Here is a 22,437-nt window from a genome sequence, read left to right as displayed (position 1 = left end):
TTTGTCATATGCAATGGTAATCAAGAGTGTGTGGTACTAACACAAGGACAGACATACAGATCTACGGACTACATTGAGATTTGAGAACTAAACCCATACCTCTGTGGTCCACTGATATTTTTTAAAATTGCCAAGAACGGGGTAAGAATATTCTTTTCATAAATGGGTGCTGGGCAAGTGGATGGCCATATGCCCAAAAAGAGGTTTTATCCTTATATGAAATCACATACAATAATTTACCATAAAGGATGAAGACCTAAAACTTAGAGTAAACAATAACACAATCAGATAAAATATAGGAAAAAACTTAAGCACCTTGGGTTTGGCAAAGAATTATTAGATAAGACACCGAGAGCAAAAGCGGGAAAAAATGCGTTATTTGCACTTCATCCAATCAATCACTTTTGTGCTTCAAAGGACCCCATCGAGACGGTGAACACACCCTTTGGAACTCTTGTGACTACTGCTGTGAATGAAAAATTATTTTGATGGTATGAATGCAACATGGCAATTCTTCTAAATATTACAAACTGAGTTACTCCCTGAACTAGCAATGCCGCTTCTGGGAATGGCAGCAGATTTGAAAGCAGGGACTTCAACAGATATACGTCCACTGCTGTTTATACTAGCATTTTACACATTTGCCACAAGGTGGAAGTAACCCAGGTGCCCTTCAACGGATGAATGGATCAAGAAAATCTGGCACATACCTACAATGGTGTATCATTCAGCTTGAAAAAGAAAGCCAGTTCTGACATGGGCTACAACTGAACTGCACTTAAAAATGGTTGAAAATGTAAATTGTATGGTATGCGTATGGTACCACAATCTAAAGCAGAAATTTTAAGGCAAGAGAGTGAAAACGCAACCTATAGAATGGAAGAAAATTCTGCAAATCGTAATTCTGTTAAGGAACTTGTATCAAAAATACCTCAAGACCTCCTCAATCTTAATCAGAAAAAGTCAAAAAACTCTATTTAAATATGGTAAAGGATCTGAATACACTGTTTTCCAAGGAAGACAGGGAAATGCTCAAGAACATATGTAAAGATGCTGGGCATCCTTAATGAGGAAGGAAACGCAAATCAAAACCCCAATGAGATACCACTTCACCCCCACTAGGATGGCTGGAATCAAGATGTGAGGTAAGAAGTGTTGTTGAGGATGTATTTAGAAAGTTGAATTCCCACACGTGGGTGGTGAGAATGCAAAATGGTGTAGTTACTGTGGAAAAGGCTCTGGGAGTTCCTCAAATATAAAAGCTAAAATTGCCATGTGACCCATCAATTCCACTCCTGGGTACTTAGGCACATTGTGTGTGTGTGTGTGTGTGTGTGTGTGTGTGTGTGGTGAGAAGACTTCATCCGCTGTCTTAGCAAATTTCAAGTACGCAAATTGTATACATATATCAAGTCATCGCACTGTGATCTCTAAATATGGACAGTTGTGTTGTTCAGTTATCCCTTGATAAAGCTAAGGGGTGGGGGAAGAGTTTCCAGGTGCATCCGACATTCATTCAAAAAGACGTCCTTTTTCTTATATCAGGGAAGGTAAGTCAACGGCCTTAGATCTGGATGTTATAGCCGTTAACATTTGAGAGGTCTCTAGGGACAAGGGCAAAAACTGATCTAAAATAAATTTCCTTCCAGTGTCAGATGTACACCTGAGACTTTAATGAACACGTCACACGCTGTGGTTACACTGAGAAGAGTCCTCGCACCCAGCCTAGGCTGTGGGATTCAAACTTCCCACCAGAGCCAAGTGTCCTGGGATATTTTATCTCTTTTTTTTTCTTTTTTGGTGAGGAAGATGGGCCCTAAGCTATCTGTTGCCTGTCTTCCTCTATTTTGTATGTGGGACACTGCCAGAGGGTGGCTTTCATGAGTGGTGTGTAGGTCCACACCCGGGATCTGACCCTGTGAACCCTAGACCACCTGAAGCAGAGCGTGTGAACTTAACCACTACACACTAGGCCAGTCCCCATGGACTCTTTATCTTAAGGAGCAAGTGAGTGGGGTGGGAGGCATGGGTGGAAGGCTCATTGCTGACAAGGATCACTGAATAAAAGGGAGCCTGACCCTTTATCACAGATGGTGAGGTCACATTTAAGTGTCAGTGTTTCTCAACAAGGGTCAGAGTTCCACATTTGGCCTTGCAGCCTTATCACAAGCCCATGGCCCCTAGAGGACATAAGATCTCATTATTTCCACGTGGCCTGGCCTGGGTCACCCTCATGGTCTGTGATGAGGATTATTTCAGGCTGGTTACTTATAAAAACACTGCAGAAGGGAAGGAGGCTCTGAGGAGTGGAATTTGCTTGCCCTTTGATGAAGATATTTGCATTTGTGAAGGAAGTCTCCATCTGTGGGGGCTTCTCCTTCTCTGCACCAGGAGGAAGCGGGGATGACCTTACCTCTAGAAACTCTTAACGGGGACGGCAAGGACTTAAGTGTTGTTTATTGTGCTTGTCTGGTAACCTCATGTAGCTGACTCCCCCCACCATCAACATCCTCCGGGAAGCACAGGACATCCTGACTTAATCCCGTCTGATTCTTATCTAAAGTTATAGGACCCAATAACCAGACCCCACCTGCACTGACATCATTTTAATGACGTTTGTTTACATATTCTTTCCTTTGTCTTGTAAAGAGATAATTCACCTTAAGTTTAGCTCCAACCCTCAACATACTGCAGCAGCTCTTGCTGCCCGTGGGTCCTGTCCCCAGGCAGCAGCTCTTTACTGTCCAAGGGCCCTGTCGCCATGCTATTCCATACTATTCTCTGAATAAAAGAGCACTGCTGCTAGACCTTCAGAGTATGAGAAATCCTTCTTCGGACTCCTCTGCTCACCGAGCCTGCATCAGTCTGTACTTGCGCCATTTGAAACTCAGTCAGTACTTCCCCCTGCACACCTGGACTCCTGAGTTCACAAAGGTGGAAACAATAGAGGCAGCCCCAGGCCAGAAAAAGTTCCGTTTAAATGCAAACGTGCCAGGTGAGTCTGGTTCCAGCCGGCAGCCTAGGCGGGTTTGGCTGAACCCTGCAGCCTCCCCCCTGCTGTCACTCTGGCATGAGGCGGCGGGGCGTTTGGGATCGTCCAATCAGGGGAGGCTCTGGGGCAGGAGGGTGGGGCCGTGCGCTGGACTTCCTGTGAAGGTGGCTTCCGGCTGCTGCCGCGCTGCGGGTGAGCTGTCTTCTGCCGTAAGTGTGGTGGTGGCTCTGTCAGAGCCTCTGTCGCACTGTGACCTGCACTGGCCGTGGGGGTCGTAGGAAGGACTCAGGAGGACCCAGGAGCCCTGGAAATGGTGAGTGTGCGGCCCCAGGGCGAGGACACGGCAGGCGGGGCTGGTGGGAAGCGGCGGGGCGGGCCCGGCCTCTCGCGGTCCCTTCCGGGATCTGCGGCCCCGAGTCCGCGGTGTCGCCGCTGGGCTCTCAGGCCTCTCCGGCCGCAGCGTGGGGGCGGGGCCGGCAGCCGGGCCCCGGGCGTCCTGTGGTCCCTGCGCGCGGCGACTTGGGCCGGAGCGTCTCTGGGCCGCTGTGCGCCCGCAGCCCCGCGTGTCCCAGAAGGTGCGGGGCCCGCCGGAGGGCCCGCAGGACAGTCGGGCCTCGGTCTCCGGGTTCCGTGCGCGGAGGGGCTGCGGTCTGTGGGTCCCCAGGGCCTCCTTTCTCCGCAGGGGGCACCTGTTTTCTCTGAATTTTCCATGTATTCGGGGAGCCGGGTCTCAAATCCACAGTCCTTTCCCCACAGGCTGCTCTTCCTGGGACAGACAGTAAATCCGTAAATTTTCAGATGCCTCCCCGCCCTCCCAAAGCCACTTCCCCTCTTTGATTCACAGGATCCTTATCAACACTTGGTCCTCCATGGCGCGTTTCAACCAGACCCAATATGTTAACCGTTTATCATTATCCCCCAGAGCCCTGGATGGCTCTATTTTTTTTTTTTTCTGTAAGATTTTTTTTTCCTTTTTCTACCCAAAGCTCCACCCCCCACATATTTGTATATTTTAGTTGTGAGTCCTTGTAGTTGTGACATGTGGGACGCCGCCTCAGCATGGCCTGATGAGTGGTGCCATGTCTGCACCCAGGATTCGAACTGTCGAAACCCTGGGCCACTGAAGCGGAGCACGTGAATTTAACCACTGGGCCACCCGGGGGCCCAGGATGGTTCTATGTTAAAGATTAGATTTGTCTGTGTGATGCGGCCTCCGGGAGCAGAGAAGTCGAAAGAAAGATTCCTTGGACTCTCAAGGTCTGGCAGTAGTGCTCCTTCATTCAGAAAACAGCGTGTGGACAGGACCCATGGGCAGGAAGAGCTGCAATGGATTGAGGGCAGGGCTAAACTTATAAGGCATAGGTATGTGAGTTATTTCTTTACAAGACAAAGGAAAGATCGTGTGAAAAAGTTGTGGGGCCGGCCGGTGGCGCAGCAGTTAAGTTCTCACGTTCTGCTTCGGGGGCGCAGGGTTTGCTTGTTTGGATCCAGGTGCAGACATGGCACCACTTGGCAAGCCATGCTGTGGCAGCATCCCACATATAAAGTAGAGAATGATGGGCACAGATGTTAGCTCAGGGCCAGTGTTCCTCAGCAAAAAACAGGAGGATTGGCAGCAGGTGTTAGCTCAGGGCTAATCTTCCAAAACAAAAAAGTCATTAAAATGGCTGGTGCAGGTGGGTTTGGTTATTGGGTGGTCTTGTACCTTTAGATAAGAATCAGCTGGGATCAGGTCAGGATGTCCTGTGCTTCCCGAGGATGATGCAGATTGGTATGCAGGGCAGGACGCCTTGGGCTTCTTTCCCTGGGGCAGCCTGGATCCTCATCATGTAGATATTGTACATGAGAGGAAAGCAGAGAATAATCATCTGGAACCTCACTACAGGAAATCCTTGTGCCTCTCCCCAAGGATCCTCTGGGCCCAGACATCCCATGGGAAGTGCTTTGGGTGGAGGTTCCAGTTGAAAAAATGTCGTGGGTGATCGGTCCCATTGGCATCCGCCCACCCCCCATTTGTGAATGAGAAAAAATTATTCACTTATTTAAGTCTCGGTTTTTCAATAAGGGTAAATACATTTACTGAACACACCTTGGAAGACACTATAAAATAGTTCCAAACAGGCACCAAAGAGGTGAATTTCAGGAAAAATATAATATTTGTTTGTTACGTTCCATTTGTTAAGAATACTTGTTTCACTCTGTCTTCACCTGAGCATGTGTAGTAAGTTTCTGAGATCTGTTCTTTACTTTTGGATGTTTTCAAATGAAATTCCAGGGCTTAGACATGCTGACCACAAGCGTTCAAGTGTGATGTCTTGTGATGGAAATAATGTCACCACAGGACCAGGAACAGAGTTGTCATCCCAAAGCGTGCGTCTTTGGCATAAGTGCTATTTTGAGCTGGTGATTATTAAAAAAACAGCAGACACGGGCAAATCTCAGAAACCTAGAAGTTACTCTTTTGTAAGGGAAATTTACATTCTAAGAGAGACGTCCCTTTGTCAGGGTGCCTCCCTCTGTGTGCCAGGGAGGGCAGGATGACTCTAGATCTCTAGAAACTCTATCAGTGGAGAAGGCAAGGAGTTGAATCTGCATGACAACTTCACCCTTGTTTATGCTGTGTTTCCTGCCAGCCGCCCATCCCTAACCCCATCTTAACAACAGGACCTTAAAGCTCTTTGTCACAGGAGGCAGCCAGCCGGGAGCCTGTGCGGAAGAGAGAGTTTTGATCTGCAAGTCAGGCCTCACCCTGCCAGGTCTTTGCATCCCAGCCGGCCCTCCCTGCTCCCTTAAGCCTCAGCCCACGCTTTGGATGAGGGAGACGGAGTCGAGAGCCTGTCCTCCTGTATCCTTGCCAATGGATCAACCGTTCCTTTTTTCAAAGCCTGGTGTGCCGTGGTCTCAGCTTCTGTGCGCATCAGGTGGCGAGCCCTCCCTCAGTTAACAGTAATAATCAACTGACATTATTTTGCTGAATGGAATAGATATTTGAGGTTTTCTAGTTGAAGTGATAGAAATACCTTATACTTTTCTTCCTTATTTTCCATGGAAGGACTGGGTTTAAGTGATTTTGTTGGATTATTCCAACACTGGGCTTGTTTGATTTAAAATAACAATGATGTTGCAGAGCATCTCCAGTGGGGAGCAGAGGCCCTCAGTCCAAGACTCAAGCTGAGGCCCCCTTGACCCTGCAGAGGGAAGGCCTTGCAGGCCCAGCTGTCCTTCCTGGGGAGCCTCCCCCTGCAGGTGTCCTCCTGCTCACACCCCCATGGAAGGAGCCTTTCTCCTGAGAGGAGCTGCAGAGCCCTGGACAGCTGGGGGCGCACGTGCTCATGGGGTGGGGAGTGATGCCCTGTCTGAGGTTGTGGTTCTGGTTCCTTAGGCCTGGACATTTTAGACATTGTTTGAGTTTTGCACCCACACTGTAGGTGCACTGAGAGTGTAATCTGCACAGTGAGGAAGTCTGTGAAGATCAGGTGTTCCATCCTGTGGACAAAGGGTTCATGAATTTCGAGTTCATGTGGGTCAGAAGCTTAAACTGAATCCTGCTGAGAGTTTCCCCATGTGTGAGAGTGGGAGCCTGGGGGAGGCAGTGCTTCCATGCTCACAGGAGAGGCAGGGTGTGTGGAGCTCCCAGAGTTCATTTCTGTGGCTGCTCAGGGGTCCCCACCCTCCTTCCCCAGGGACTGACCCTCTCCAGAGGTTCTGCCTCAGTGGGGTGAGTCTACACCTCAAGTCTGGGAATATGGTCCCTTTCTGAGTGTGGGTTTCCTTGTGAGCTGCAGGCCAGCAGGCTGCTTCTATGAGCTGATTGGAATATTCCTGGTTCTGTCCTCGGATTGCTTGATCAGTTGAAGATTGCAATCCTCTGATTCTAGTTTCCATTTGCACTTGGCTTTGGAAATGTAATGTCAGAGATACAATGTGAGCAAGGCAAGACAATTGTGGAAACAATTTTCTTCCATTTAGACAAGAGAACCTCAAGAGGTGAGATGGGTGTATTTCAGTTCTCAGGTGTGTCGACGATAAAAAACAATCTATAAATGAAAATTTGGGTGAGTTTATTCTGAGCTGAAATCTGAGGGTTATAACCCGGGAGAACCTTTCCACAAAGGAACAGAGCACTCCAAAGAAGTAGGGGTACACAGGGTGGTTATATACCCTCAAAGAGGGTGTTTCACATATGATTGAAATGTCCCTCCCGCAATAGTCACAAGATTGCCCTGTCGGCACAGCGCTTGATGGACACAGAAGGTAGTGGTCTGCTATCTCCGGAGGGTGTAGCACGAGGCAAGTCTATTGTCTTGAGCTGGGTGGTCACAGGCGGTGGGCGTAGCAGGGAGCAAGTCTATTGTCTTGAGCCGGGTGGTCACAGGCGGGCACCAGAAGCAATCAGTTCCTAGTCTAAGGAAAGATGCTTAATCCTTAAAGAAATGCCAACGTTGGGAGGGTAAGAGAAGTTGCACCTTTATCTCAAGGGCCTTTGTTCTTGCCATGGGGAATATCTAAAGCAGATGTACAATGCATGCTCAACGGCCACAATCAGGCCCTTTTGGAAAGACAAGGTCAGGCCGAATTAGGTTCACCCAAAATGGCTTCCTCGTATACTCCAATATCTCCTATTACTTGCCATTTTTATTTGTCAGGTGCATTTTCCAGGTTTGTGTCAGTTTTGTGTGTCCATGTCCCTAGAGAACTTTGACATTTAAAAGGCTGTACTATTCCTAAGGCAAATGAATTTTATTTATTTTCTTATTGTTTGTGTGTGTGTGTGAGGAAGATTGTCGCTGAGGTAACATCTGTGCCCATCTTCCTCCATTTTATGTGGGATGCTGCCACAGCCTGGCTTGATGAGGGGTGCTGGGTCCACACCTGAGATCCAAACATGCGAACCCCAGACCACTGAATCAGAGCAAATTGAACTTAACCGCTATGCCACCAGGCCAGCCCCTGAATTCTATTTTAATGGATGTGGGAAAAGGCACTTGAATTTCTCTTTTCATTGATATGAGGAATCAGGTCAGAGCTTGTGTAAATCTTTGGAATTCCTAGTTTATTTCAGGGCTTACTTGCAGACCCCTAAGGTAGTGTAATATGCTACTCCTTCCTAAAAATATTCCCAGGGTAAATATAGCGGAGGCAGAAACAAGAATGCCCCTTGTCTTTTTTGTTAGAAAGAGATTGGTAAATCTTTTATGGTGTACAGTTTTATGTCCATTAGCGTTTAAAGAATTAAATCTTGGAGTGATTTCCTACGTAGAAATGTTAAAAGTAAAAGTTATTTAAAAGTAATGATCAAACATAGGAAAATATGGCATATATAAATGTCTCTCCTTATTTTATTTTTGAGGAAGATGGGCCTGAGCTCACATCTGTGCCCATCTTCCTCTCTTTTATATGTGGGTCGCCTGCCACAGCATGGCTTCACAAGCGGTGCATAGGTCCATGACCAGGATCCAAACTGGCGAACCCCAGGCCGCCAAAGCGGAGCATGTGGACTGCACTGCTATGCCACTGGGCCTGCCCCTGTCTGCCCTTATTTCAAGTGAAGAATACATGGGAATGTTTTTTCTTTTTTTGAGGAAGATTAGCCCTGAGCTAACTGCTGCCAATCCTCCTCTTTTCGCTGAGGAGGGCTGGCCCTGAGCTAACGTCTGTGCCCATCTCCTTACACTTTTATGTGGGACGCCTACCACAGCATGCCGTGACAGACGGTGCCATGTCTGCACCTGGGTTCCGAAGCGGCGAACCCCAGGCCACTGTAGCGGAACGTGAGCACTTAAGCACTGGGCCACCGGGCTGCTCCCTGCATGGGAATGTTTAAAAAATTTGTAAGAGAGGACAGTAACTTAAGACAACTTCCTGCCCACATGTCCTGCCCCACTCCTGCTCTTACTCCAGCCACTCTTGACTGACCAGTTTTGCTCACTGCTTCATCATCCTGTTGGTGTTTCTTTATATAAAAACGAGCCAGTGCGAATGCCTATTTTTGTCCCTCAGGTTTGTTCTTCTAATGAGTTGCCAGGATTTGATGCTGATGATGTTTGATGACTGAACACTTAAGCCTCACTCTCCCTTTCCCCTGGGCCTTCTTGCCTGGACGGGCTCATGAGAAAGCCTGGAGGCTCCTGCACTGTGGGCTGCTGCTTGCTGGGCAGCTCCTCCTGGGCGCCGTGCTGCCCTGTGTTGCACTGTTGACCCCACCAAGCCCGGGTTCTAACTGCAGAGGACACTGACTTGGCAGTTTTGGAAATTCCTGTCCTCTGTGGGCAGGAGTCTGGGAATCTGGCCCTCCTTAATGTGATGTTCTGTCAGTGTCTTGGGTGGCATCTGTCTGTGTGTTGAGAGTGAAGGAGAGACTGAGGCTGGAGTGGCCTTGACATCAGGGGGAGTCTGCACTTATGAGGATGATTATACCCTGTCACTGAGCTGAGCCCATCCGATGGTCACTCCTTCAAGAGCAATTATTTCAGAGAGAAAGAAGAGACAGGAAAGTGTAGCCAGTAGGAAGCAAGATTCCAGAGGGCTCCCCAGGGCCCCTAAGTCACTCTCCTGCTGCTCCCAGCCCTGTACCTGTCGCAGCAAAGATCCCGACCCTCTGGGTTATAGTGGACCAACCACAGTCTGAGTTTGGCCCAGTGAAGAGATTAATTCAACCCAACTTAAGCCCAGGCACCTGAAACTCTATAAAGCAAGCAGTTGTCTTGCCCCTTTGTGGTAAAAGAATTCTGGAAATCTCTTGACTCAGAGATCCCCAAAATAGAACTCAGAAGTCACCCTTATATGTACACTAATAGGTCTACAACACCAGGACACTCGTCATCCACCTTGGGGTTCTGCCACTACTCACAGTGACCATGACACTTCTCACAGGATCCAGTGCTGTGCTCCCCAACAAGGCATTCGATGGAAGTTTCCCCTCCCCGTGGGTCTCAGGCTCCTAGAGCACAGACTGGCTTATTGAAATATGTTGAAGTTGTTGCACAACTAGAAGGACCTACGACTAGAAGATACAACTGTGTATTGGGGGCTTTTGGGAGAAGAAGAAGAAGAAGAGATTGGCAACAGATGTTAGCTCAGGGCCAATCTTGAAAAAGGAATAACTTGAAGTCAGTTGAATGAGAGGTGTCCTGTTTCAGTCAAAAAGGGCTGACTTGTAATGTCTGTCTTCATCCTTTTTTTAAAAGACTGCATTTTTTTAGAGCAGTTTTAGGTTTACAGAAAAATTGATTAGAATTTAGCATTTCCATATAACCCTTCTCTCTGCATCTGCACAGTTTACACTTTTTCACATCGGGTATCGCTGTGGTACATTTCATAGAATTTCCAAGCCCATGTGGACGCGTTAAAGTGCACGGTGCACATTAGCATTGACTCTGTGTGTTACACACTGTGTGAGTTTTTGCAAATGTGTAATGACGTGGACGCATCATTTCTGTATCATGGAGTGTAGTTTCACTTCCCTGAAACTCCCCTGTTCTCCACCTATTGACTCATCCCTCCCTCCAACCTCCAAATCCTTCACAAGTAAAGATCTTTCTAGTGCCTCATACTTTTGTCTTTTCCAGAATGTCATATACTTGGAATCATACACTACATAGCCTTGTCACATTGGCTTCTTTACTTAAGAACTGTCTTTTAAGGTTCCTCCGTGTGTTTCCATGGCTTGATACCTCACTTCTTTTTATCATTGGACGGTGTTTCATTGTTTGGATGCACCACTGATTGACTGTTCGATACTTGAAGGACATCTTGTTGAAAATTCTAACTCTTGCCAATTATGAATAAAGTGCTTCTAAACATTCTTATGTAGGCTTTGTGCGAACATAAGGTTTCAGCTCATTTGGGAAAATACCACGGAGCGTGATTGCTGTCTCTTACTCTGTGTAGTGACAGTGTGTCTTATTCTGAAAGGAGGTTCGGGTCTTGCAGTGTGGGTGTTCCAAATCCCATTTCCACCCGCGATGAACTAGGATTCCCTGTAGCTTTGCATCTTCACTGATATTTGCTGTTCTGAATATTTTGACTTTTACCCATTTCATAAGTGTTTAGTGCTGCCCACTGTTGTTTTCTTTGCAATTTCCTAATGACATTTGATGTGGAGCATGTTTCATATTGCTTATTTCCCATCTAGATCTCTCCTTCAGTGAGCTGTCTGCAGATCTTTTGCCCATTTTTTAATTTCATGTTTTTCCTCTTACTATTACAGTTTAAGAATACTTTGCATATTTCAGATACCAACCATTTATCCAATAAATGTTTTACAGAGATTTTCTCTTACTCTGAATTTGTTGATCTTCTCTTTACTCCATCTTTTTCAGAGGAGGAGTTTTTTGTTTGACTTAAAATTGTAAAGTTTTTGGTTTTTTCTTTTGTGGCCCTTGCTTTTTGGTTTTCTATGTGAAAATTCATCAAGAAACACAAGGTCATCCAGACTTTCTTCTGTGTTATCTCGTAGGAGCTTATTCCTTTGGCAATTTACATTTAGATCTGTGATGTGTTTTGACTTAATTTTCATGAAAAGTGTGAGGCCTGTCTCCATTTGTTTTGTGTGTGTGTATTTGCACGTGGATATCCATTAGTTCTCCCACTGTTTGTTTAAAATACTTTCTTTTTCATTTGAATCTCCTTTCCTTCTTTGTCAAAGATCAGTTGACTCTATTCCTGTGGGTCTAGAAGGAAAGCAAACTTGCTGTACTCTCTTATTAGTCCCAGGAGTCGTTTCTGTCATTGTGAGTTCTTCCAGTTGTTGCATAAAGACAGTCATATCATATGAAACAAACCCCGAGAATTCAGCTACAGGATTTGTGAAGGTGTTCTTTCTCAAGAAGTGGAAGTTCTCCTCTGTTACTGGTTTATCATAAATAGATATTGCATTTTCTCAAATCTTATTTTATGTTCATTTCCCCTCCTTTCCTTTCTGATATTACTAATTTCTGTCGTCCCTCTCTTCTCTTTGTTATCTTGAGTGCATATTTCTCAATTTTGTTGGTCTTGTGAAACAAGCAGCTTTTTTCATTTTCTCCATTGATTTCCCACAATGACATTCACTTCCTTTCTTATTTTATTATTTCTTTTATTGTGCTTGCTGTGGGTTTAACTTGCTCTTCTTTTTATTCTTTGCTAAGGTGCATGCTTGCATGAGTGATTAGAGATCTTTGATTTTTCCAGTGTATTTGTTTGATGGCATGAATTTCCCCCTGGATACTGCTTTCGCTACATCCAAGAACATTTGCTATGTTGTGTTTTCATGTTTTTAATTCAAAATAATTTTTAGTTTTTCTTGAGACTTCTAGTTTCATACTATGTATTATTAAGAAGTGTATTTTTGAATCACCACACATTAGGGGTTTTTCCACTATTGCTGGTATTGCCTTCTAGAGGAATGCCTAGGTGGTATGGGAGCCTATTTTGTATGATTTCTGTTCTTTCAAATTTGTTAAGGTGTGCTTTATGTCCCAGGGTGTGCTTTGTTTTGGTGAATGTTCCGTATGAACCTGAGAAGAATGTGTATTCTGCTGTTCTGTGAAGTATTCCGCAGATTACAATGAAACCCAGCAGTTTCGCAGTGCTGTTCATTGCACCTCTGTCCTTCCTCACTTCCTGCCTACTGAGATTTCTAATTCCGGATGAGGGGGTGTTGACTTCTACAGCTGTGGTACTGGATTTGTCTCTTTCTCCTGCATTCGGTCAGTTCCTCCCTGAGGTGTGTTGCCCCTCTGTTGTTAGGCAGGTACACATGCAGCGTTGCTGTGCCTTCTCAGAGAATAGGCCCCTTTATCCGTACCTGCTGCGCCTCTATCTCGGCATTTTCCTCATTTTGAAATCTGCATTGTCTATGATGTCTATTCCTCTGGCCGCTTCCTTTGGACTCGTGTTGGCATGGTCTGTTTTTCTCCATCCCTTTACCCTTCATCTCTCTTTGATTTTATACTTAGAGTGGGTTTCTTGTAGACAGCATACAGTGGAATTTTTTGAACTCTATTACTGTGTCTTTCAGTTGTAATGAGACCATTGATGATTAAAGAGGTTAATGATTCAGTTGGATTAATATTTACCAAAATTTTAGTTTTTCCATTTTTACCCTTGTTTGTTTTTGTCTTCTACCTTTTTGCCACCTTCTCTGGTTAAAATTGAGCATTTCCTGTAATTCTTTTTTTCCCCTCTCTTAGCATATCAGTTACACATTTTTTAAAAGACACATTTTTGTTGTTGCCCTTGAGATTGCAGCATACATTTACAACTAACCCACCCCTCTTCCAAGTAACACTGTGCCACTTCACTGTGTGCAAGTACCTCTTAACACACTGTCCCCAATTTTCCTTTCCCTGTGTCTTGTGACATTGCTGTCATTTATGTCTCTTGTCCATTAGCTTCTCATTACCAAGTTCATTCTTCCTGACAGTAGTTTAAATAAAGTGTTATCTGTTGTATTAATTATAAGAAACATAAAAGATATGTCCCCTCATCTTATCTTCTTCTAATCCCCTACCTTTATCATTTACATTCTTTCTGATAAACTTTCCAACAATTTCATTCTAAGTATGTGTACTTGGGACAAATTTCCTCAAATTTTGTCTCAGAACGTCCTTATTTCTTCTTTGTACTGAAGGATAAATTTCCTTGACCAAATTCTAGGAAAGTGAGTTTTATTTTCAACTCTTTAATTCTTTCAGTCTCCTCTGCTGTTGTTGTATGGTTTTAGAGAAGTGGTCCAATTTAATTCAAATCTTTGTTTCTTTCTGTCGAAGGTGTGTTTCTTCTCTGGTACTTTTCCGCACATTGTCTGTCTGTGATGTTTCTCTAGTTTCAGTGTGATACCCTTGGGTGTGCACTTTTGTACTTTATCATGTTTAGTGTTCCGTGAGCTTCCTGGATGGACAGTGTGCTGGCTATCATAAATTTTAGAGTAATTTGGTGATTATTACTTGATGTTTTCTTCTGTCTCTTTTCCTTGAAGTATTCCCATTATCTGTATTTTGAGCCTTCATTTACAGAGGCTTGTCCTAGGCTTCGTGGAAATTGTGTTCTGTCTTTTTTGTTATTTTTGCCCTTGCATTAGACTCTGGGGAAATAGATTTTTTTTTTTTCTTTAGATCAGGCCTTATTAAGAACAGAATATGTGGGGCATATTTCAAAATGCCATCTTTTTTTTTTTGTCTTTCCCAAGTTTGGAGACTCTGGTTTGTCCTGCGACCTCAAGGCTCTCCTGGATCTAAGAAGGGTTGTTCATGTCAAGTTTGTCCATTTTCTTCTTGTGAGATCAAGAATGACAGTTTCTAAGCTCCTTAGGCGCAGGATCAGAAGTCGGCAGGGCATCATCCAGTGTGGCTGGTCAGGAAACACTTCCTCTTGAAGTTTGGCAAAGGAAATTTTATGTTGTTTTGGAGGAAACCACTGTTAAATCCTTCATGTATTTTATAATCGTGGGCAAATTTAACATCAAACCAATGTGTACTTCAAGGATCTCCCTTGCAATCTGCAGCTCTTTTGATTTTTTTTTTCTAAAGATTTGCACCTGAGCTAACAATGGCTGCCAATCTACCTGTGGGTTTTTTTTCTGCTTTTTCTCCCCAGATCCCCCAATACGTAGTCGTATATTGTAGTTGTGAGTGCCTCTGGTTGTGCTGTGTGGGATTCCGCCTCAGCATGGCCTAATGAGCAGTGCCATGTCCACACCCAGGATCCACACCAGCGAAACCCTGGGTTTCCAAAGTGGAGTACGCGAACTTCACCACTCAGCCACGGGGCCGGCCACAATCTGCAGCTCTTAACCTACTCCTCAAAGGAGCAAAGCTCTGGTACACGGTTAGCATTTGACCAGAAGGAGCTCTTGTGGCACTTTATTATCTCACAATGTGTGCTAAAATTGGTGAGAAGTAGCTTTCAGGAGCATAAGTATAGTGATCTTCTGGTCTAAGTTTTCATGGCTTCCTCCTTGTGCCTGAGCTCTCAGTTCATAATAATTCCAGCCCCATCAAATCATCCAGAGTGAGAAAGGTAGAACTGAGTCTATGATAGATATTACAGAAGTGAAAAGCAGTGTTTCACCACGAGAATATTTACATTCAGCCAGCTGCATCTGTAATGGCCTGGAGTAGTTTAGGACAATGTGGGCAGCTGGGCTTGGTGAAAGTGTGATTTCACAGGCCTCCTGGACTCTCAGTTTGGTGATTGGATCAGATCAAAAAGCTTCCAGTTCTTCACTATGTTTTCTTTTCCTTTTTTTTTTTTTTTAGAGGCAGATTAGCCCTGAGCTTACTACTGCCAGTCCTCCTCTTTTTGCTGAGGAAGCCTGGCCCTGAGCTAGCATCCGTGCCCATCTTCCTCTACTTTATATGTGGAATGCGTACCACAGCTGTGCGTGCCAAGTGGTGCCATGTCCACACCCAGGATCCGAACTGGTGCACCCCGGGCCGCCGAGAAGCAGAACATATAAACTTAACTTCTGCAGCACCGGGCCAGCCCTGTGCACTATGTTTTTATTCACTGAAACATCCCATAGATTTCACCCTCTGCCTCATGGAGTGCTGTAACCTGTGGGTAATATGGAAGAAGATGAAAGAACTTTTCTTACGAAGAATCATTGGTCCACAAATGATATTTGTTTCATTTGTATAGCATTTGAGTCATTTCCCAACATGTTCTGAAACTTGTTCTTAGAGAGAAATTGGATGGAATGTGATCACAGTGAAAATGTGTATTTCCATGTGTTCACAATATTGTTAAATTGATGAGCATTGTGTACAGAAAAGAGGGAGCTTGTGATGATCACACATAGAATAAATGTTTGGAGATAATAGAATCCCGTCTAACCTTCCTAGAATTGCAGTGTAGATCCCCAGTGCTGTCAGGCTCATGTATCCTACTCTACACACATTTGTGGTGTTTTAGGACTCAGTGGCCATTGAGGACGTGGCTGTGAACTTCACCCCAGAGGAGTGGGCTTTACTGGATCCCTCACAGAAGAAGCTCTACAGAGATGTGATGTGGGAAACCTTCAGACACCTGGCCTCAGTAGGTAAGAATGAGGACATTCCTTCACGTCATCAGTGAGAGAACAAGTGGTTCTTGCCCATCGTCCGTGTTCTAAGATGTAGATGTGGAAAGGGGAGGTTGTTAGTAAATAAAGTAGAAATGGCCATAGATTAGCATAGACTTAGAATCTAGAAATTTTTGTCTAATATTTGGAATAAACTCTGTGGGTCTGCATTTCAGGAATAACATGGGAAGACTGTGATCTTCAAGATCAGTACAAAGACCAGGGGAGAAAAGTAAGGTGAGTCACACAGTACAAAGCTCTGTCTCATGTGAGAATCCTTGTATGTTAAGAAATTGTTCTAAAATAGAAGAAACAAAACAAATAACCCTTGTTTCAAATTTAGCTATTCTTAGAAAATTTTCACCAAACATACTTTCTGAAATGTGATGTTGAGGTTCAATTTTTGCAGAATATATCACTTAGAAATAGTATTAGTGAACCTTATCTATGAATATCATTGTTTGGAAAATAACAAGGGTGAAGTCCTCTTTCAGGAAATTCAGTATATTTAATTACAGAGAATTCACAGAAGGGAGAAAACATAAACATTTCCTATCAATCATAATAAACATAAGAAATATAAAGTCATTAATAGAGAAATCATTAACGATATCCTTGTCATTTTGACAGAAAGCACAGGGTAGGGAGACTCTGTGAAAGTGAAGAGGATAGTCAGTGTGGAGAAAACTTCATCCTTCTTTCAAATCTCAGTCTGAACAAGAAAACTACAGGAGCTATACCATTTGGATGCAGTGCATGTGGAAGAGTCTTCATGCATCATTCATCCCTTAATACGCACGTTAGATGTCACACTGAACATAAAACATATGAGTATCAAAAATATGGAGAGAAGCCATATCAATGTAAGAAATGTGGGAAAGCCTTCACTTATCACAGTTTACTTCAAAGACATGAAAGAACTCATAGTGGAGAGAAACCCTATGAATGTAAAACATGCAGTAAAGCCTTCACTTCTTCCAGTTGTCTTCAAAGACATGAAAGAATTCATACTGGAGAGAAACCGTATGAATGTAACAAATGCAGTAAAGCATTTACTTGTTCCAGTCATCTTCGACTTCATGAAAGAATTCATACTGGAGAGAAACCCTATGAATGTAAAACATGCAGTAAAGCATTCACTTCTTCCGGTCATCTTCACAAACATGAAAGAATTCATACTGGAGAGAAACCCTACAAATGTAGAAGATGCATTAAAGCATTCGCTTCTTCCAGTTCTCTTCAAGTTCATGAAAGAACTCATACTGGAGAGAAACCCTATGAATGTAAAACATGCAGTAAGGCATTCACTTCTTCCAGTTGTCTTCAAAAACATGAAAGAATTCATACTGGAGAGAAACCCTACAAATGTAAAAGATGCATTAAAGCATTCGCTTCTTCCAGTTGTCTTCAACAACATGAAAGAATTCATACTGGAGAGAAACCCTACAAATGTAGAAGATGCATTAAAGCATTCGCTTCTTCCAGTTCTCTTCAACTTCATGAAAGAACTCATACTGGAGAGAAACCCTATGAATGTAAAACATGCAGTAAAGCCTTCACTTCTTCCAGTTGTCTTCAAAGACATGAAAGAATTCATACTGGAGAGAAACCGTATGAATGTAACAAATGCAGTAAAGCATTTACTTGTTCCAGTCATCTTCGACTTCATGAAAGAATTCATACTGGAGAGAAACCCTATGAATGTAAGAAGTGCAGTAAAGCATTCACTTCTTCCAGTTCTCTTCAAGTTCATGAAAGAACTCATACTGGAGAGAAACCCTATGAATGCAAAACATGCAGTAAAGCATTCACTTCTTCCAGTTGTCTTCAAAAACATGAAAGAATTCATACTGGAGAGAAACCCTACGAATGTAAAAGATGCATGAAAGCATTCGCTTCTTCCAGTTGTCTTCAAAAACATGAAAGAATTCATACTGGAGAGAAACCCTACAAATGTAGAAGATGCATTAAAGCATTCGCTTCTTCCAGTTCTCTTCAAGTTCATGAAAGAACTCATACTGGAGAGAAACCCTATGAATGTAAAACATGCAGTAAAGCATTCACTTCTTCCAGTTGTCTTCAAAAACATGAAAGAATTCATACTGGAGAGAAACCCTACGAATGTAAAAGATGCATTAAAGCATTCGCTTCTTCCAGTTGTCTTCAACAACATGAAAGAATTCATACTGGAGAGAAACCCTACAAATGTAGAAGATGCATTAAAGTATTCGCTTCTTCCAGTTCTCTTCAACTTCATGAAAGAACTCATACTGGAGAGAAACCCTATGAATGTAAAACATGCAGTAAAGCATTCACTTCTTCCAGTTGTCTTCAAAAACATGAAAGAATTCATACTGGAGAGAAACCCTACGAATGTAAAAGATGCATTAAAGCATTCGTTTCTTCCAGTTGTCTTCAAAAACATGAAAGAATTCATACTGGAGAGAAACCCTACAAATGTAAAAGATGCATTAAAGCATTCTCTTCTTCCAGTTCTCTTCAAAGACATGTAAGAACTCACACTGGAGAGAAACCCTTTGAATGTAAAAACTGCAGTAAAGCATTCAGTTATTCCGGTTCTCTTCGAATACATGAAAGAACTCACAGTGGAGAGAAGCCCTATGAATGTAAAGAATGCAATAAAGCCTTCACTGCTTCCAAATATCTTCGAGTCCATGAAAGACGTCACACTGGAGAAAAACCCTTTGAATGTAAAATATGTGGTAAAGCCTTCATTTCTACCAGTTCTCGTTCAACACATGAAAGAACGCACACAAGAGGAAAACCATATGAATGTAAAATCTGCAATAAAACATTCTCTTATTCCAGTTGTCTTCAAAGACATGGAAGAACTCACACTGGAGAGAAACCCTTTGAATGTAAAAACTGCAGTAAAGCATTCACTTCTTCTAGTTCTCTTCGAATACATGAAAGAACTCACAATGGAGAGAAGCCCTATGAATGTAAAGAATGCAATAAAGCCTTCACTGCTTCCAAATATCTTCGAGTCCATTTAAGAAGTCACACTGGAGAGAAAGCCTAAGAATGTGAGGAAAGTGAGAAAAGCTTTATTTCTCATGCAAATGTTTGAGGATATGCACAAACGCACACTAGAGGTAAAACCAGGTAGATATAAACAATTTGGGACTTTTCTTATCCCACTTCTTTCTTTTTTTTTTTTTTTAAAGATTTTATTTTTTTTCTTTTTCTCCCCAAAGTCCACCTGTACATAGTTGTATATTCCTCATTGTGGGTTCCTCCAGTTGTGGCATGTGGGATGCCACCTCAGCGTGGTCTGATAAGCAGTGCAATGTCCGCGCCCAGGATTCGAACCAATGAAACACAGAGCCACCTGCAGCAGAGTGCGCAAACTTCACCACTCGGCCAGGGGGCCGGACCCGCCACTTTCTTGAAGGCAGAAAGGACTCATTGGATAAAAACATCTTGAATGTTGAGAGCATGAGAAAGAGTTCAGTTGGCCTACACCCTTCTATGTGAAACTCCCACCAAAAGGAAATGTAAACGTAAGTCATATGAGAAAGCTTCATGGAAATTAATTTGTACATGAGGTTCTAGAAAACTTTCAACAGGAAAGAGTCGCTATCCAAGTGGTAAATATGTTATTTGTCAAGCCTTTCTTAAAGTGCAACATTAGACTGTGGATTTCTATTAATTACTTCAGAAATGAATATTGAGGTGAGATGATTCTGCTAGTCATCCTGCATAAATAGTAAATAAGATTCATAGGTAGTGCATTTCCCTTAAATCAGTAAATTTTTTGTCTTTAGTTTTTTTTAAATGTTTTAATTGTTTTGTGTGAAGGGGGTATTGAAGCATGACAGTTTGTATTTGTTGTGATTTTCTTAGTGGCCTTGTATTTACAGTTCCTGCATGTGCCTCATCCATTGTACATATTGTACATGTTTCAGAGAAGGCTCCTTTCTGGGGGTGGTGGGTGGAGCAGCCTGTTTTTATTTTCTGTACTGTTAAACACTTGGGAAAAATGTATGCGTGGCAAGTTTATCCAAGAGTGTACTTCCTGTGAATTCTTATTTTCCCATTTGTGCCTTTGCTGTTTGTCCTTCCTTCTGACTGGTATTTGGTGAATAGACTTTGAATTAAGTAGAGGCCTGTGGCAGGGCAACAAAATCTAGAGCTGGACACATCACCCCTGTACTGCATTATGTCAGTGAGGGTAATCTGAAGAGCTAGACCTTTAAGAATCCGTCCCATAGCTGGTTCCTTGTTGGAATTCCCCAATGGCCTCACTTGTGTGAGATCTGGAAGGCAGAAGCACACAAGGCCTTAGGCAGATTTTCGAGCCACCACACAGGGAGGGAGACAGTTACATAGGAGCTTCAAGGACACCACCTTCCATCCCTTTTTCTGGATTCTTCCCCCTTCTTGTCAAGAGTATCTTGAAAACCACCAATAATTAGTTGATTTCCGTTTTGTTAGAGATGCATTTTCCACCAGTTTCACATCAAAGATCCATTGGAGTTAGGATCTTTCTGTAAGGCCTCTTGTGTCCACCAGGAAGCTAATTCAGACCTTTGTGGGTGGAAGTATTCTCTGATTCCCCTTTTCTCTAGATGATAATTGAATACGGTCTGATGTGTATAGGAAACAGCTTTGCTGTTGATAGTGCTAGTGAGCGCATTTTCCTGCTTCACCCTGACATCTCCAATAGGGCATCAAAAGAAGCACCTGCAAGTTTGTTTCTTTGCTTCTGGTGCAGTGGCTGCCTTGACCCAGTTCTTCCATGTGAGAACAATCACCTTTCTCATGTTGGGAAGACTGTGTGTTTCTTGTTACTTGTGGCTTGAATGTATTCCCTTGATGTGTTGTCAATGACCTTTGAGTGTATGTCAATAAAACTACGTCTATCTGTTTGTGAAATGAACACTTCTCTAGTTGTTTCATTGATATTTCTTATCAACTGTTCCAGTCCATCCTATGTTAATAAATATTATTGTGGATTTCATTTTTACTGACTATTAATATCCATTTTTGATTATGGATTTTCAGATATACTTTGCAATGTTCTTCATTTAATCATACATTTTGAGTCAATTTTATCATGTGTGGACCAATTCAGGGATTTCTTCATCAGGCAACCTGTATTTCTTATTCTTTTACAGTTATAATTTTTGTCATGAAAATAATTTCTCTTTCATTTTTAATCCAAAAAGTAACCACCATGTTTTTCTTCAGTGCCCTCTTCCAGTGACCCGCAGGATTGCACCTGCCGTCAGAGAGGGGTGTAAGGAATTCTACTAAGAATGACCACCCCTAGAGGACCATGAGGTGTAACAGTAATGGTGCTCGAAGGACTTCATACAATATTTTGGTCTCTGTTTGTGGGTTGGACTGCTATTCAAGGAGACAGGTTATTTTCTGTCTTCAATGATGTGAGAAGGTAAACTTAATTCTGTCTCTTGTAAACTTTTTTTTTTTTGTGAAGCGAATCATTGTTTTCTAGAAGGCAAAAAGAATGTAGTGAAGGTAAGTTAATTTTTAAGAAGTTCCAGTGAGTCATTTTAGTAAGAAGAAGGAAAAGAGTCATTTATGATTTGGACTTTTATCCTTTACCATTTTTACCTCTATGGTCACAAAATACTGTTAGTTTTGTCTTGGAAACTGTGTTCTTTTAACGACCAAGCTGTCAGACACTTTTCTCTTCAGCAGAGTAAGACTTGGCCTTGCAGTGGATGCAGCCAGCTCCTGGTCCTCTGGAACAGCTTTGCCTTTCCTACTTACAGTCTAAACACCGATGTGTTTCCTATGGTGAATTACACACTGTTTACTGTGAAGTACCTCATTGAAATACATAACTTCTCTTCTTAGCATCCTCCATAATATTTTCAATATCTCCTTTAAACTCAGCTGAGGCCTTTGAGTTTAGGTAAATTGTGAGACAGTGCAGACCCAGCCAGGGAAATACGACCACTGTGCCACTCTGAAGCCTTTCCTTCTCCGAGACTGTGCTCTTGCTGGTACCGTCAGCGTCCCTCACAAGCCATGCAGCGTGGAGTCAGTGTACACACTGTAGCAGAGCTGAGACAGTGGGATCTGGATACAGAGCATGAAACAGACAAGTCCTGGCAGTCCTGGTACTTCCATGTTTGTGGAAAAGCAGAAGTGATGGATGCAGTGAAGCTTTGTTTTGTAGAATAGAAGGAAGGCCTTTGCAGAAAATTAAAAAATAGCATTGAGCTAATAGTCTGAGTTGTGTTCATATCTTTTCTATGAGGGTAGGAGTGAGGGAGGATGTCATTATTATTGTTATTGGCACTTGAGACTTCCTATTGATCTAAGCCACAGGTATTTGTGTTGTCTTTTGTTTTTAATGTCATTTGAGAGGATTTTTATATTACCATCAAATATTTAAAATGTTATCGTT

The 22,437-nt window shown here is 43.1% G+C and overlaps 1 protein-coding gene across 3 annotated transcripts; it reads left to right on the top strand.

Moving 5' to 3' along the window:
• The first annotated feature begins 3,124 nt into the window (after nucleotides 1–3,124).
• LOC138915027 (zinc finger protein 709-like) lies at nucleotides 3,125–21,018 on the top strand. Of its 3 annotated transcripts, none has more exons than XR_011440961.1 (5): nucleotides 3,129–3,305; nucleotides 15,887–16,013; nucleotides 16,211–16,271; nucleotides 16,665–19,150; nucleotides 19,253–21,018. XR_011440961.1 is itself a non-coding variant. In XM_005611919.4 (4 exons), exons 1-4 carry the CDS (start codon nucleotides 3,303–3,305, stop codon nucleotides 19,075–19,077), a joined length of 2,604 nt encoding a protein of 867 aa, XP_005611976.3. In that variant the 5' UTR covers nucleotides 3,125–3,302; the 3' UTR covers nucleotides 19,078–21,018. The 3 variants fall into 3 exon arrangements, 1 of the variants encoding a protein (XP_005611976.3); XR_011440960.1 differs by having other exon boundaries at nucleotides 3,145–3,305; nucleotides 16,665–19,160; XM_005611919.4 differs by having other exon boundaries at nucleotides 3,125–3,305; nucleotides 16,665–21,018.
• The last annotated feature ends 1,419 nt before the right edge of the window (nucleotides 21,019–22,437 follow it).

Source organism: Equus caballus, chromosome 7 (assembly GCF_041296265.1).
Source record: "Equus caballus isolate H_3958 breed thoroughbred chromosome 7, TB-T2T, whole genome shotgun sequence".
Taxonomy (NCBI): Eukaryota; Metazoa; Chordata; class Mammalia; order Perissodactyla; family Equidae; genus Equus; species Equus caballus.
The sequence above is the reverse complement of the archived record's forward strand: the minus strand, read 5'-3'. Positions and strand labels throughout refer to the sequence as shown.

Excerpts from the sequence above, each read along its gene's own strand:
- LOC138915027 (XM_005611919.4), top strand. Across the intron at positions 16,014-16,210 it reads CAGACACCTGGCCTCAGTAG|GAATAACATGGGAAGACTGT; the intron begins GTAAGAATGAGG and ends TCTGCATTTCAG. Across the intron at positions 16,272-16,664 it reads GACCAGGGGAGAAAAGTAAG|AAAGCACAGGGTAGGGAGAC; the intron begins GTGAGTCACACA and ends TCATTTTGACAG.